At 43.9% G+C, this 14,375-nt stretch overlaps 1 protein-coding gene across 2 annotated transcripts in view; it reads left to right on the forward strand.

Annotated features, from left to right (window-relative positions):
- Positions 1 to 1,314: 1,314 nt before the first annotated feature.
- MMRN1 (multimerin 1) overlaps positions 1,315 to 14,375 on the forward strand; it is a 310,831-nt gene continuing 297,770 nt past the window's right edge. The window contains exon 1 of one of the 2 annotated variants that reach the window (XM_085635412.1): positions 1,315 to 2,071. In XM_085635412.1, coding sequence (XP_085491538.1) covers positions 1,497 to 2,071 — 575 coding nt within the window. In that variant the 5' untranslated portion in view covers positions 1,315 to 1,496. The remainder of the gene's footprint in view (positions 2,072 to 14,375) is intronic. The other variant, XM_085635402.1, reaches the window with a different exon arrangement.

Below are 14,375 nucleotides of genomic sequence, written 5' to 3' on the forward strand. Positions count from 1 at the left end.
ATCAAGATCACACTTTAGCAAATGGTCATCCCAAAGTGATAGGGCTGGGCCATGCTTCATTTTAATACAAATGTACTGTGCTGTTCAAGCTGAAGGCAGAACAGATGCATTTTAATAAGGATAAATAAATAGTAAATAGCACTTAATTATCAAAACCGGCACTTATGATTGTCTGACACATGGTAGCTCTGTTTGTCTAATTTAGAGATAAGCACAACAGTTGGTTATGAATTTCTTATACAATAAAAAAAACAACTAATTCCTCCCACTCAGGCCACTCATATAACTTTGATGGCCTGTAAGAGTCTGAACTGTTACACTTGTAGGAGTGTGATGGTTACATACATGCCAGCCCTCCCGATTCAGACAGGAGACTACAGATTTCAAGGCTAATCTCCCGCCTCCCGATTCCTGTATGCAAAAATCTGATTCCTGGTCAGGCTTCTGCAGACAGGGCACTGGCGTAACGAAAATTGAGGGGGCCTCCCTGCACAGTACACGGAGGGGCCCCCTCAAGGCTCAATCAGTAGCTCTCTGGCCAGAGTGCAGTGCCGAGGGGGCCCCCTGGAGCTTGGGACCCCCGCACTGCGGGGGCTGTGGGAGCCTGTGTTACGCCCCTGAGACAGGGACTGGTCTTGTGTGTCTCAGAGCATGCACTGCCAGTGACCTTCTCCTGCAGGCCACTGCACAACATTTTTTGTCACACTCTCTCTGCCTGCCATACAGCTTTGTCCCTGCTCCTGACAGGTAAGGTAGAAAAACGATGGTTTGATTTAGTCCCAGTACATGACTAGACCTGATTCAGGCCTCAATAGAAGTCAATGGGAGAAATATATTCAGCCGGTTATTATTTTTAAATCTCCCACCTTCCCGTTCTAAAATGTTGGCATGTATGTGGTTAGTAGCTGTGTTGGTGCTGTTATTGGCAGGGCTTGCAGAGGCAATGGGTGGCACAAGCTGCAGTGGCCTCCTAACAAGGGCCCTGGCACTTATTTATTATTATTTTTTTTTTTACAAAGCACCGCTGGCACAACACTGAAGTTCCTATTTAGCTGCTAAGAGCTCTATGCTCAGAGTAGAGCAACCTCCACGCCCAGAAACGTGGGAACTGATAGATGCTCGCAGTGTTCACACGGTGGGAAAATCACTGTTTTAAATAATCTAATGTGCAATGCTTTCCATTTTGTGCGTGCCCCATTATTCCCCATCCTGCAGCCTTTGGAGAGGCCCACCCCTGCCCTCTCTGTGATCTGTGGAGCCGCCCTGCACTCCAAAGGGGTCACAGGTTCCAGGGCCTTCGCAGAAACAGGAAGTGGAGTTTCCTCTACTCATTCTGACGCTCTGCAACCTGTTTCCTCTCTCTGAAACCAAGTTACGGCCCATCCTTCTGCCTCCCCAAAGTGTAAATAAACGCGGAGAGCGGGGAAGAGCTGTGCAGAACCAGGCTTGCCACGAACCTCGCAGCCAAGGCTGAGCTGCGACATTCCATTTTGAAGATGAATGTTCTAGAACTCGTCCTCGTCCTCTCACAATGTTGGTATGGCAGTACGCAGCACGTGACAGCAGGCACCCCCTGGGGAGAGCACACCGACAGGGAATCTGGAAGTGTTGGCATGATCCTTACTGGCACAAACGAAGCAGAGAGTGTCAAACCCACGCCCGAGATTGCAACTGGCCCCAAAGTAGGCATCTTCAGCGTCGCTTCTGTGGATGCCGCGGAACCGCACAGCGACCCCGTAGTCCCTCCAATCGACTCAGCGACAGACCGACTCAATGTTCTCCCAACTGATAAAGCCGTCACGGATGAACCTGAAATGCCAGAAAGAAGCACACACGAGGGAATATTTGCCAAACCTCAGACGCAAGCAAGTCCTGCAGTGCTGGAAGATCGAACTGCAGCTCTGGAAGCAAAATCAACGACCACAGCAAGCGCACCACCAGAGTCCACTCCCGCACCCATACCTGACGCGGAGGACAAGACGCGCAACCGGGCCTCCAGGCAGACCGTCTACAGCAACGGCATCCAGCAGGTCGTCTCAAAGAAGGGCGCCTTTGAAACCACACGGGGAAAGTAAGACGAGCTCTTTTTATATAGAATATATGAAACGATAATGGTTCATATTGAACCTCTGTGTGACGCTTTCTGTGATGTGTGATTTCCCATCACCAAGCATTTGTGGATAATGTACAAAAAGGTAAAATACTCGCCATCACATTGTGCTTGTGTCGATCTTAGACGTGCAAACCTTCTGAAAATATCACCATTTACTGTCATTTGAACAAGTGCCTTTCATCAGAATGCGCACAGTACCTGAGTTTAATGGTGATTTTTAAGAGCCGGTGTAGGACCCAACTACCTAGTGCAATGTGTATGATGTACAGCCGCCATTATGTCTCTCTGAGGCTTGGTTGACAAGCACATGCTATCTAATATGATATATCTAGAGCGACGAGTATCGACAAAGCAGACAGGAGTGGACACGTTTTTATTTCAGCTCGTGCTGCACAGACAGCATCATCAAACTGTATCTGCAGTCTTTCCATTCTAGAAGAAAGCTTACACATGTTAAGGCCAGATGTATGTCTTTACAGCACATGCCATTACTTTGCGTGTCCTTACCAAACATGTAATCCCACGCGTTGAACTTTACAATGCGCGGGATTACTTTGGGAACCTTTATCGTTTATCATGAATTTTGTGGTATATCTGTGTGTGTGTTCACATACACACACACCCACGCCTATATATATATAGAGATATATATAGAGAGGTATATATAGATATATCATTTAAAATTTTGGGTGGAATGCTCCAAACCTTCCTTTTTCATTTCAAACCTCCCTTCACCTCTTCCATGCTCTCAGCTATAACATCACCCTTACCTCCATTTACCTCTACTTACTCCTGAACTCTAAAATTCCCCTTACCTCCGTTTACCTCCGCCCATCCCTGAACTAATAAATCACCCTTACCTCCATTTAGCTTTACTTACTCCTAAACTCTAAAATGACCCTTACCTCCATTTTACTATCTCTATCCACCCCAAACCCGAAATCAACCTACCTCCCTTTATATCTACCCTTCCCTAAAGCCTAAAAGTCCCCTTACCTCAATTTATCTCTATCCACCCCTGAACCCAAAAATTACCCTTAACTCCCTTTTCCTCTCCCTAGCCATAAATCCTAAAACTCCCCTTACCTCCTTTTACCAAGATGCACCTCTGAACCTAAAGTCGTCCGTTTCTCCCTTTACCAGCACCTTTCCCCGTTTTCTCTTAAACAACATTAAAAAGTTAAAAAAAGAAAGTACTGCATGGTAAGGATTAAAAAAACGTACCCGTGTAGTACTTCCATGCACGCTAAAGACTGCCTGGTAAAGGTCCTGGGGGCATATCAACAACAACCGGCAAAAATTATCGCTAAGCGCACTTAGTGCTAGGATAATTATCGCCGGCTAGCGTGGATTTTTATCGCTGAGATACCGTGCTATTAGCAATGCTTATCTCAAAAGCGATAAAAATCCTCACACTAACTGCCTAACGTGAGATTATCGCTGGAAACCCAGCGATAATCTCACGCAATGGGGCGTTACCTTGTTGATAGGGCCTCACATACTTAGCCATGATATCCACCCTCCATAGGATATCATGGCTAAGTCAGTCCTGAAGCAGGCGTAAGGAAAGTAGCGATAACAGGGGTTATCGCTACTTTTCTTGCCGCTATGCTTCATAGCGTGGGGCTTGATGAAAGGAGAAATGTCGCTTAGCGACATTTCTCCTGTCATGTCAGGTCAGGAATGCCCACTTTGCATCTCATTAGAGATGCAAAGCTGGGCGTTAGGAAATCCTACGCTAACGCAAGTTTTCCCGCGTTAGCGTGAGGTTGCTAATTAGGCGATAAAATTATCACCGCTTTTCGGCCGATAATCCTCGCCTTGCTGATATGCCCCCATGTTGGTAAAGGTTGTGTTGTAAATGCTCTTTCCAATTCGAGCTGACTGACAAAGGCACTGGATGCTCATAAATGCTTTTGTGCATTAGCTCCACAGTGTGGATGTAGCAATGTTCACAAAATGTCCTTTGCAGGGAAAGAGAATCATTCTCTCTCTCTAGCTATTAGGGGCATATCATCAAGGGCTTTATCTCCGCTTTTCTGGCTTTAAAAGCCAGAAAAGCGGAGATAAAACCAACGCCCTATCAGCAAGAGGGTGCTAACATGCGTATTCGCATGTTAGTACCCTTTTACACTACGCCTACCTTTGTATCTCTAATGAGATGCAAAGTGGGCGTTCCTGACATACACTACATGTGAGGAGAGCAATAACGCGTCTTTGCGCTATCAGCAAGCATGCCCTTGCATTTTAGCAGACATTAGTTTTTGGAGAAAACTGCTGTTTTCTCCAAAAACTAATGTCTGCTAAAATCCTGACTAAGCCACCCCTAACATTGGGGGTGGATTATGCTGATACGACTACAGGGTCGTATCAGCAAGATTATCGCCATTTTGCAGGGAACATCGCTGGGAAACCAGCGATGTTCTCTGCAAAACGGCGATAACATCGCTATCTCTGGAATTTTTATCGCCCTGGAGCAGCGCATTGATGATAACGCGCTACCAGGGCGATAAAAAGCAGAGATAGCCAGTGATAAGAAAATTATCGCTAAGCACGGCCAGCGATAATTATCGCTGGCCGTTGCTGATATGTCCCCAGGTAAGTATGATAGCATTTGAAACATAAGCATGTGACTATATTTCATTAATACATGTTGGAAAGGTGCACTTTTTTTTTAATGAGGCCAGCTTTTATTATGATATAATGAACTCAAATCGATCTATCCGGTTATGCTGAAGTTGGATGCTGAAGTTGCTACAGTCAGGCGTGTTTTTAAAACCACTTGATTTCTTTGCTTTGAACAAATGTTTTTTTGTTTTTAAAGAAACAAATCTGTATTTATGGAGAAATAATATATATTGTCGGATATATTGGGTTACTCACATCTAGTCTACTTGATTGCCTATTGCTCTGGGCAGAGTACCGTTAATATGCTGCCTAGTTAATTACATCTGTTTAATGTGCCCGTTTGCCTGTTCAATTGAGAGGTGATCAGAAATGGAGGGAGGGGTGGGAAGGGGGGGGGGAATTCTCAGTTTTACAGTAGGTAGGAGTCTCCAGAAGACCATTCAGAACTGCAACAACCAGCAATGTGCTTTACTTATGTTCAGCCGAATATGCGACTGACTCCTTTCAGCCCCTCTGGCCTATAGGAGACACTTTTTATTTAGTTAATCCATCCATTTCCCTGTAAGAAATGTTACCTTCGTCAAATAATGTGTTTCCGTTGATCAATGACATTTTCTATGTCTGTGAACACACACTTTTCTCCTACCATCAAGACAATTGTAAGTGTCTACCTCGAACGACATTGCCAGGGTAGAGGAAAGTAAATTGTCAATTTCCTTAGGGCACGAGGCCTGATAACAACCGCTTTCAAATTTGCAACAATAACTATACGTAATGATTTGACAAAGTAACATGCGATTTTTAATCTGGAACTAAAGCCTGTGCCCCGTTCATTAAGCTATGGGGCATATCAGCAACGAGGCGATAGAAAATGATCGCCGCTTTTGCGGCCCTTTTCGGCCGAAAAGCGGCGATAATTTTATCGCCTAATTAGCAAGGTCACACTAACGCGTGAAACCTTGCTTTAACGCACAAAATCTTAACGCCCAGCTTTGCATCTCTAATGAGATGCAAAGTGGGTGTTCCTGACCTAACATGACAGGAGAAATGTCGCTAAGCGACATTTCTCCTATCATCAAGCCCCACGCTATGAAGCATAGCGGCAGGAAAAGTAGCGATAACCCCTGTTATCGCTACTTTCCTTAAGCCTGCTTCAGGACTGACTTAGCCATGATATCCTATGGAGGGTGGATATCATGGCTAAGTTTGTGAAGCCCTATCAACAAGCTAACGCCACATTTCGTGAGATTATCGCTGGGTTTCCAGCGATGATAATCTCACGTTAGGCAGTTAGCGCTAGGATTTGTATCGCTTTTGAGATAAGCGTTGCTAATAGCACGCTATCTCAGCGATAAAAGTCCACGCTAGCCGGCGATAATTATCCTAGCGCTAAGTGTGCTTAGCGATAATTATCGCCGGTTGTTGTTGATATGCCCCTATGTTTGTTTCCAAATTCAACAAGTAAAGCCTGTATTGCTGATTTGCGTTCCTCTACCTGGTCATCATAATAAGAAACTCTAAAGATGAAAAATGCATGCTCCTGAGATTTAGCTATTTCACACATTTCTTCAGACTTATAGTACACAGCACAGAGCTGGCATTTTTCTATGAAAGAGACATGAATGCTCTACATTTTAACCATCAGAATTTCAGCCAATCGTGCATTGTAGAGCCTGCTGTTGTACCATTCTCGAAGTCCAGATTTCACTTTCTCGCAATCAGAACCTCATAACACGAGTAAAGTTAAAGAGAAGGAAGAAACTAGCAATCCTAATATTAATAATCAGCAAGCCATCAAGTAAAATGTAAATTACCTAATGCATCAGCATGTTTGCTTATGGGTGTAATTTGAGCCTTGCTGATATTTGACAGCCTAGCATGTCAAGGTACAAGACTGCAACGTCAGGGTTATGGTCTATAATCTCTACAACACTTCCACAATCTTTCCAAATTAGGAGAAAGTAACATGCAAGCGAAATCTGTTACCATTGGCTGATGATGCCAGATTTTTTTTTACATGAGTAGAGGATAGCAATTCGCACAATTTTGATATGGGAATTGCATTATCATACAAAGTTATAACAGGTTTATAAAGTTAGCATACAATTATTTGTTTTAAGTTTCGCAGTGGCCGCTGCAATAGAGTAGCTCACGCTCTCTCCTTTCCCATGATCATTTGGTCCATCTTGGAACCAGGGTAGGCTTTAGCAATGGTGGAACCCGGTAGACACTCCTTTTTGGGCCCCCTTCCCCATATGACCTCCTCCTCGGATTCCCTCACTACCACTCAGAAAAAAGTGCCCCTCATCTCTCCATAGCACCTCTTTAAAATACATTTAACTTGATTTAAAGCACTAGTAAAGGCTGGCTTTACTAACCCACTCAGCGATCCACATTAAATCCAGATCTGTTCTTTGCAGCAGGTATATTAATCCTCTGCACTACTTTATGGGGAGTCAAAACTGCCACTAGACAACACCCTGGTCTCTCTTTCTAGCAGGAACATTACCCACAAGAGTTATCTCACATTGTTATTGCTGCCTGGAAGCTGGATGCTACAAGGAAGTCAACAGCAGGTGCTTTTAAATCGTACATTATTGTTACCGCACCCACCCTGAGGTCAGTGCCCCCCCACGCCCCCTGATCAGCCCCCAGTGTGGCTGTACCGGTCGCACCGCCCTAAAGCCAGCCCTGATTGGAACCTTTGATGCTAACCAAAGGAGTGTACTGCATTAAGTAGCAGTCTCTGTTTCTTTCTTCTGAGGCCCAATTTGGAAGTCTCGCTTCACCCATCACTGTTTTTCTTCTGGCATCCATAGTGGTACTTAGATTGTTGGAACATTAAAGGCATTTTAGTAACTCATGGCCTATTAAAATCCTCTGATGAACCCAGTTGAATGGTTACATGGTAGAAAGAAACCTCAGCAGACTTGCTGTAGTTCCAATAAAATAAAATTGGTCAAAGACTAATCCAGCCTTTAACCCATAATATCCAGGAGTCATTGGAGTACACCAGTAGGAACTGTTAGCCAGTTTATCTGGGTTCATTGAATCATAAGTAATCTACATGCAATGGAGCACCTCACCCCTCATTCAGGAGCGCAAAAAGTAAAAAACAAGTTTTTTCAGAAGTTGTAACTAGCCTTAAGTGAGTGACTTCTTCGGTGCATCACAAACGGATCCCCACGCAGTGGCTGAACTTCTTTGATCTTTATTAACTGGCTCTAGGAAAACAAGGGCATCATTGAGCTAGCCCCACACACCAGGTGGCAGATCCGTTATGCTATGCCAATATGGTAGACCAGTCATCCCTTATAGTATTTCCAAATACCAACAAACACCTTAGAAGATGGGCCTAACGGTTAGAACAGTCAGCCTCGAAGCTCAGGAAGCTGGTTGTAGTCTCGGCAGGGAAGTTCAACCTCCTATGATCCGGGGCGAATTCTTTAATTTCCTCCTGCCTAACAGAATGAATGTGTCTGTCTGTAATGCAACTGATGCTCATGTAAAGCGTTCTGATACCTTTGGGTCGAGTTTGTGCTATTCAAAACTCAATAAAGAGGTCCTTCTTCGGAAATAATAAACCTAATGTCTCGAGATGCTGAAGATCTCTCTGACCACATTGAGCTTCTTTTTTTTTTTTTATAGGACTGCCAAGTTTGACACGGCATGCCAGCAGAAATGGTGTAGGAGAGGCCATGCTACAAAGAGCAGCTAGCTGGATGCCATTATAGTAAAAATTGGGTCCAATTCTTGTCTCTCTCAGTAATCAGATTGGTAGCAGCACTGATGTTGGGAAAGCCATTTTCTCCCATTGCGTAAACAAGGTGGGGGAACCAAAAGTAGAGTGGCCATGACATTCAGTTACCGGCTTCTTCTAAATGAGGGGTCCGTTTTGAACATTGACTGACGTGTGATAAGCTACCTTGAAATATGAGTGGGACTTTATTGAGTGCACATACTGCTTGGTTTTTTGATGACTTTATTCCAGAATCAAATTGAAATGTTACGGGGTCTACTATTGCCTTAGCGGGCTATACCAGCTATTAAGCACGCTTCGGCAAGGGCCTTTAACAAGGGAGCTGGGCTTTAATGGCTGGTATAGCCCAGCTTTGCAGGGTTATAAGGCTATTAGAACATTCCACCACTAGAGGGCAGAATGTTGTAACATATTAAACAAAGGTCTCAGTGAGGCCAAGGGGATTTCAATTCCCTCCACTCACTGAGGAATTGGAACGTTGGCGCTCCGTGGGCTATTACCAAACTTTGGAAGCTCTGAGCACTCCACTGTCTTCAATGGAGCTCCCAACATTCCAATGTTCTAATATTAGAACCTCCAATAATTATTAGCCTACCATGCTATGAAGGGCACTATCCATTAGTGTTTGTCTGACCCAGTCAATCTTTTGAATTCTCAGCATAAGCCCTTCTACCATGTTGGGCAGATAAACAACAAGTGAATATTTTATTTCCCATTTAGCAACCTGCTGTGAGTCTATTTAACAACCTGCTGTGAGTCACAAATGCAAAACCATTGCTTCATCAATTGGAGACGAGTTCCTAATTTCCAAATATCATTTCTAGCACTGGAGACTGGCAGAGAAATATAGAAATATGCCTGGGAGTAAGTAAGTACAGTACAAAAGCAGCAGAGTATGAAATGGATAAACAAGGCACCCTTTCAAATATGATACTACCACCAGCAGTGAGAGATTAACTGCAGCACTCACACCTCCCAAACCATAGCCTCAGGTGCCACCACAGTTCAGTTAACACAGATGCACACAGGATCCGGAACACCAGAGGGACAAAGTGGCACACCTACATTAGAAATAACCAGGGTACAGGTAAGATGTTTGATGAAGGTTTACAGAAAAACAAGTGGAGACTGTGAACATGCTTGACACCAGGAGATCGGTCATGGACACAAATGAACTTCACAGTTGCAGTCTGTAAAGGACAGCACAGACATTGCTGAGCAGGCCAGGAAACAATGGTAGAGGTGGTGCAATACAAAGCAGTGAGATGAAGGCATAGCCAGAGTACTCCTGCAGTTCTAGTTACCGTAATCATAAATGCGTTTGTGTGTTAGCTCCATTGGGTAGAGGTAGCAATGTTTGCATAATGTACTTCTAGGGAAAGAGAATCATCCTGATTTAGATAGCTATTAAACAGTTCTGATAGAATTTTAAACATAACTGTGTGACTAAGTTTAATTAATAAATGTGGTAAAGGTGCATTTTGTTAAAGGATTTTGGGGCATATTATCAAGCACCGTGTTAAAATTATCGCCGCTTCAGTGGCAGAAAACTGCTGCGAAAGCCGCGATAATGGGCTTGATAATATGCCGCAGAGAATTCCAATAGAAGCCCATGTTGACACCAGAACCTGGGCTTCTATGGGAATTCTCAAGGGCATATTATCAAACCCATTATCGCCGTATTAGCGGCAGTTTTCCGCCGCTAAAGCGGCGATCATTTTAACACAGTTTCTTGATAATATGCCCTGTCATTTTGAAATGTATGTGTGCGTGTGTGTATGTGTGTGTCTGTGGGGGTACTTGTTCCAAAGGGAAACATTTGAGCATATTAATGGATTGACTTGTAACCTCAGCCTCCATGTTGTTTCACAAAAAACTTACAGGCGGAGACAATTTTTTCATGTGTCGATATGATAAGCAGTGAGGTGGAGGTGTTTTTAGGAGTGGAATAGTTGCTAGCTGCTAATGTCTCTAGATTTCACTAAGGAAAGTAGTGAGGTCACTGCAGCGCTGCAACGAAGCAATGGGTGGCAGGTGCACGGGTAGCTGGGACTGGGAGGCTCAAAAGGAGGCTACACACTCACATGGTCATAGATCTGTGTTATGTTTCTGAGGCACATTTAATTGCATATGTGTGCACTCTGTGCCACAGGAATCACGGCCAGAGCTAGTCAGAACGGGTCTGGGGTTACATGTGTTCCTGTCTGGAGAGGATCTGGCCAGGCAGTTCATGCTGGACTGTTCCTATTGGAGCAGGACCAAGACTGGTTGACGTGTGGCAGATCTCTGTCAGGAGTGGCACAGTGGGTGAAAAACAATGGACTGGAATACAGCTTGAGTGATCCCAAGTGGCTGAGATTCATTTGAATATTCCATCACTTTATTGTTTACTGCCTTGAGGAAGGTTTCACCCGCCCGGATTGAGAGGCGATTGCACCAAGGAAATGTGAGGAAACCCCCTCCACAAATGTAGGGGTCGTACACCACGTTTCTTGTAAGAATTAATTGCAAGTCTGCAAACAACATGACACTCGAGCAAGGGACAGTTCGGAAGATTTCAACTGATATTAAATAGCTCTGAGCATGTTAATGCATAAAGCAGATTAGTATATAAAGTGCTGGTTTATATATGAGGAAGCAGTGAGTAAGGATCATACATAGATAGTTTTGTCACAAATCCATCCTGTGGTACAATGCATTCTAAATATTCTGTATTCTCTGAAATAGTAAAGGTAGTCTGTCTGACAGTTGGAGGAGGAGCACTGGACCATATATTTGTCTTTCTGTGACTGCGCTATTGATGGTCATACATTATACACAAGAAGCAGGCTCTAGAGCAAAGACCAGTTCATAAAGAGGGTTATAATTACCCATTAAATAGAGTATAATTGGCTATGCTGTCTGAAATTGGAGGTCATAAATGGCAGAATGCAAAGTGTGCTTGCCAATTGAGCTAGCTCTTTAAAAGGAGCTAGACTAGTGTAGTGCCATAAACAGCAGCTCTCTGGAGCATCCTTTTCATTATCCTAAATGAAAGCTTTGTGCATGTGAAAGGAAAGTATGCAATAGTTTATAAAAACAAGAGAACTAGCAGAAAAGGCTTCAAATAAGACCTCATGCAGCCTAGTGAAAAATATTATATTTTAACTGTAGAAACCTCTGGGCACAGTGAAGTTTGTGGCAGCTGTAAAGGCATCTGAGACTACCAGGCGATAGGTGAATTTTGTGGTTAATATTAAGCGTGGGCAAAGCACTACGCTACGCTCGTGTAGTTTGCGCTACTTCGCACTACGCGAATTGCACGTAGCACAGTGCAAACACGCGTAGCGTAGCGTAGTGCAGCGGTCATTTTTTGCTTGCTCGCGGTCCTCAACGTCAAGTTGGCGACCGCGAGCAAGCAAAATGACATCCCCGCAAGACTTTTTCCTCGTTCGCGATCAGCAACATCAAGTTGCCGATCGCAAGTGTGGAAAATAAACCTCCCGGCGAGATTCTCAACGCGGAGAGGTCATGTTTCTCATTGCGAGTGGTCGCGTATGCTCGCGACCGCTCGCGATGAGAAACTACCAGTCCGCGTTGAGAAAGCTGTCGCTCGAGTAAAAATCTACTCGAGCGGCAGAAAACTACAGCTCGCACTGTGCGAGATGCCGTTTTCAATGATTGCACAGTGCGGACAAGCATCCGGCACTGTGCAATCATCCCCGAACAGGCTACTACGCAGTTCGCGTAGTGCTTCGCGTAGCTCGCGTAGTGCGAAGTGCACTTCGTGTTACTACGCGTAGCGCTACTTCGCGAACTACGCCCAGGGTTAGTTAATATATGCAATAACTCAAATTTAAACCTGCACAAAACGTAGCTGAGAACTAAGGAAACCTTTAATCTTAACAGAAATTCTGATAAAGAAGGGGGTTGTGTTTCACCTACAATTAGTAATAATGTAGCTGTACTTGGAGTAGTGTCTCTGGTTGTAGAGGCTACATCAACAGGCAAGTGAATGTAATTTCACTACAGACAAGAAGCAGAATAGACACTCATCTTAAAAAGATTATCACTACTGCTCAGGCAACCACAGCGACAAAGGTTAGAATGGCACTCTGTTTACCACCCTCTGGGAATTTAAGGTCAATAAGCTGTACCACTTGGCCATCATGCTCTCTCATTAATTTCATTAACATCACATTTAAATATACATAAGACTTTTTGGTCAGGCATGCACTGAGACCTTCATGGCTGAAGAACCCTGAGTTCATGCTGTAGTGACCTCCCCAACCTAGCTACCAGCTAATGACTAAGCCATACACAGAGCTTAGTATAACACTTATTTATTCTTCTGCGTGTAACCTCGTACTCAACATCCTAAACCTGCATTCACTTCATGACGATCTAACACTTACATCAATGTTCCAAGGAACTCATCAAAAGCCAAAAGGGTTCCTTCATTGCTTGCTCACACAACACTACATCTCTCCCCCTCTGTTAAATACAAACCTTTACATTTTATAAAAATATATACAATCATGGCTCTTCAATGAGTCTTCATGGCACTCTGATCACACCTCCTGGCCGTGTCTTCGGAAATTGGGGACAGGCAATCGAAGTGCCCATGATCTGTGTTGAAGATGTAGGAACAACAGCAGCAGGGGTTTTCAATTGTCCTTTCAGACTCAGTCTCTACATTGACATCGGTGCCTGACAAGTGAGGAGCCACACGTCAGAAATATGGGGATCTCACATAATGGTCACAACATGAAATGGCTCAACATAGAGGGGAGCATCAGATTCCCATCTTCTCGACTGACAGAGAAGCACTCGATCTCCTCTAGTGAAAGTAACGTCTTTTGCATGTCAGCACTTGTCTGCATAGGCTTCATTTTCCTTTTACAAGCCAAGTCTTTCTTATGGGTTCTTGCTCAGTACTTGATCTTGGTTTATTGAGGTAACTTGGTCGTCATGGCTCTCCAGAAGATCAAGGTTGCAGGTCTTTCACCTGTGGTCTACTGAGGGATCAAACAATACGCTCAAAAAGTGGGATTGAAGACAGTTTTGGGGTCAAGCTTTTCCAAAAGAGCACGCTGAACAGCTTTCTTGAGAGTACTCATCACACGTTCAATAAGGCTGTTGGCCTGTGGCCAAAGAGTTGTGCTCTTCTGATGCTTCACATTAAGATGACTGAGAAAGTCTCTGAATTCTCGACTGGTGAAAGGTGGGCCGTCAGATTTTTAGATCGCAGGAACACCCCATCTCGCAAAGATGCTGTCTAATCTCTTGATGACTCTTTCTTGAGTGACAGATAAGAGATCTTCGAACAAAGGAAAACAGGAGTATTCATCAACAATCACCATCAGGTGATGTCCATTGTCAAAAGGACCAAAGAAGTCAACGGCAATTCTTTCACACACATTCTTTGGCAACTCTGATATGTTTAAGGGTTGTCAAGTGGTTTTTAATGAAAAGCAGTTGTGTAGATGAAAGGCCTTCAATTCTCTTTTAACTCTTTCATTGAGATGAGAGACCCAGATTTGGTCTCAGAGAGCTCGTTTTGTTGCAACGATTCGACAATTCCCATCATGGGCTAAGTCAATTATCTGTTGTCACACACTATCCAGAATAATAATTCTGGAACCTCTCAGGATAATGCCTACTTGGGTAAAAGACAGTTCTTATTTGAATTTTTAAACTTCTGGCTTTCACTGTCACTAGTAAGAGGTCGAATGCGCTGGTTTCAAGAATGATGTGTAATAATGTCTTTTAGTTTTAACGTCACTAGCTTGACTCGTGGAAGTGACAATGTGTTCTAAGAAAATGGTAGCTGGCATGCTTGATTTCACAATGAAATTTATGTAGGTTTCAGCCATCTTGGAAGGGGTACCATGG

The sequence above is a fragment of the Triturus cristatus genome, chromosome 2_1 (genome assembly GCF_964204655.1).
Source record: "Triturus cristatus chromosome 2_1, aTriCri1.1, whole genome shotgun sequence".
NCBI classification, from domain to species: domain Eukaryota; kingdom Metazoa; phylum Chordata; class Amphibia; order Caudata; family Salamandridae; genus Triturus; species Triturus cristatus.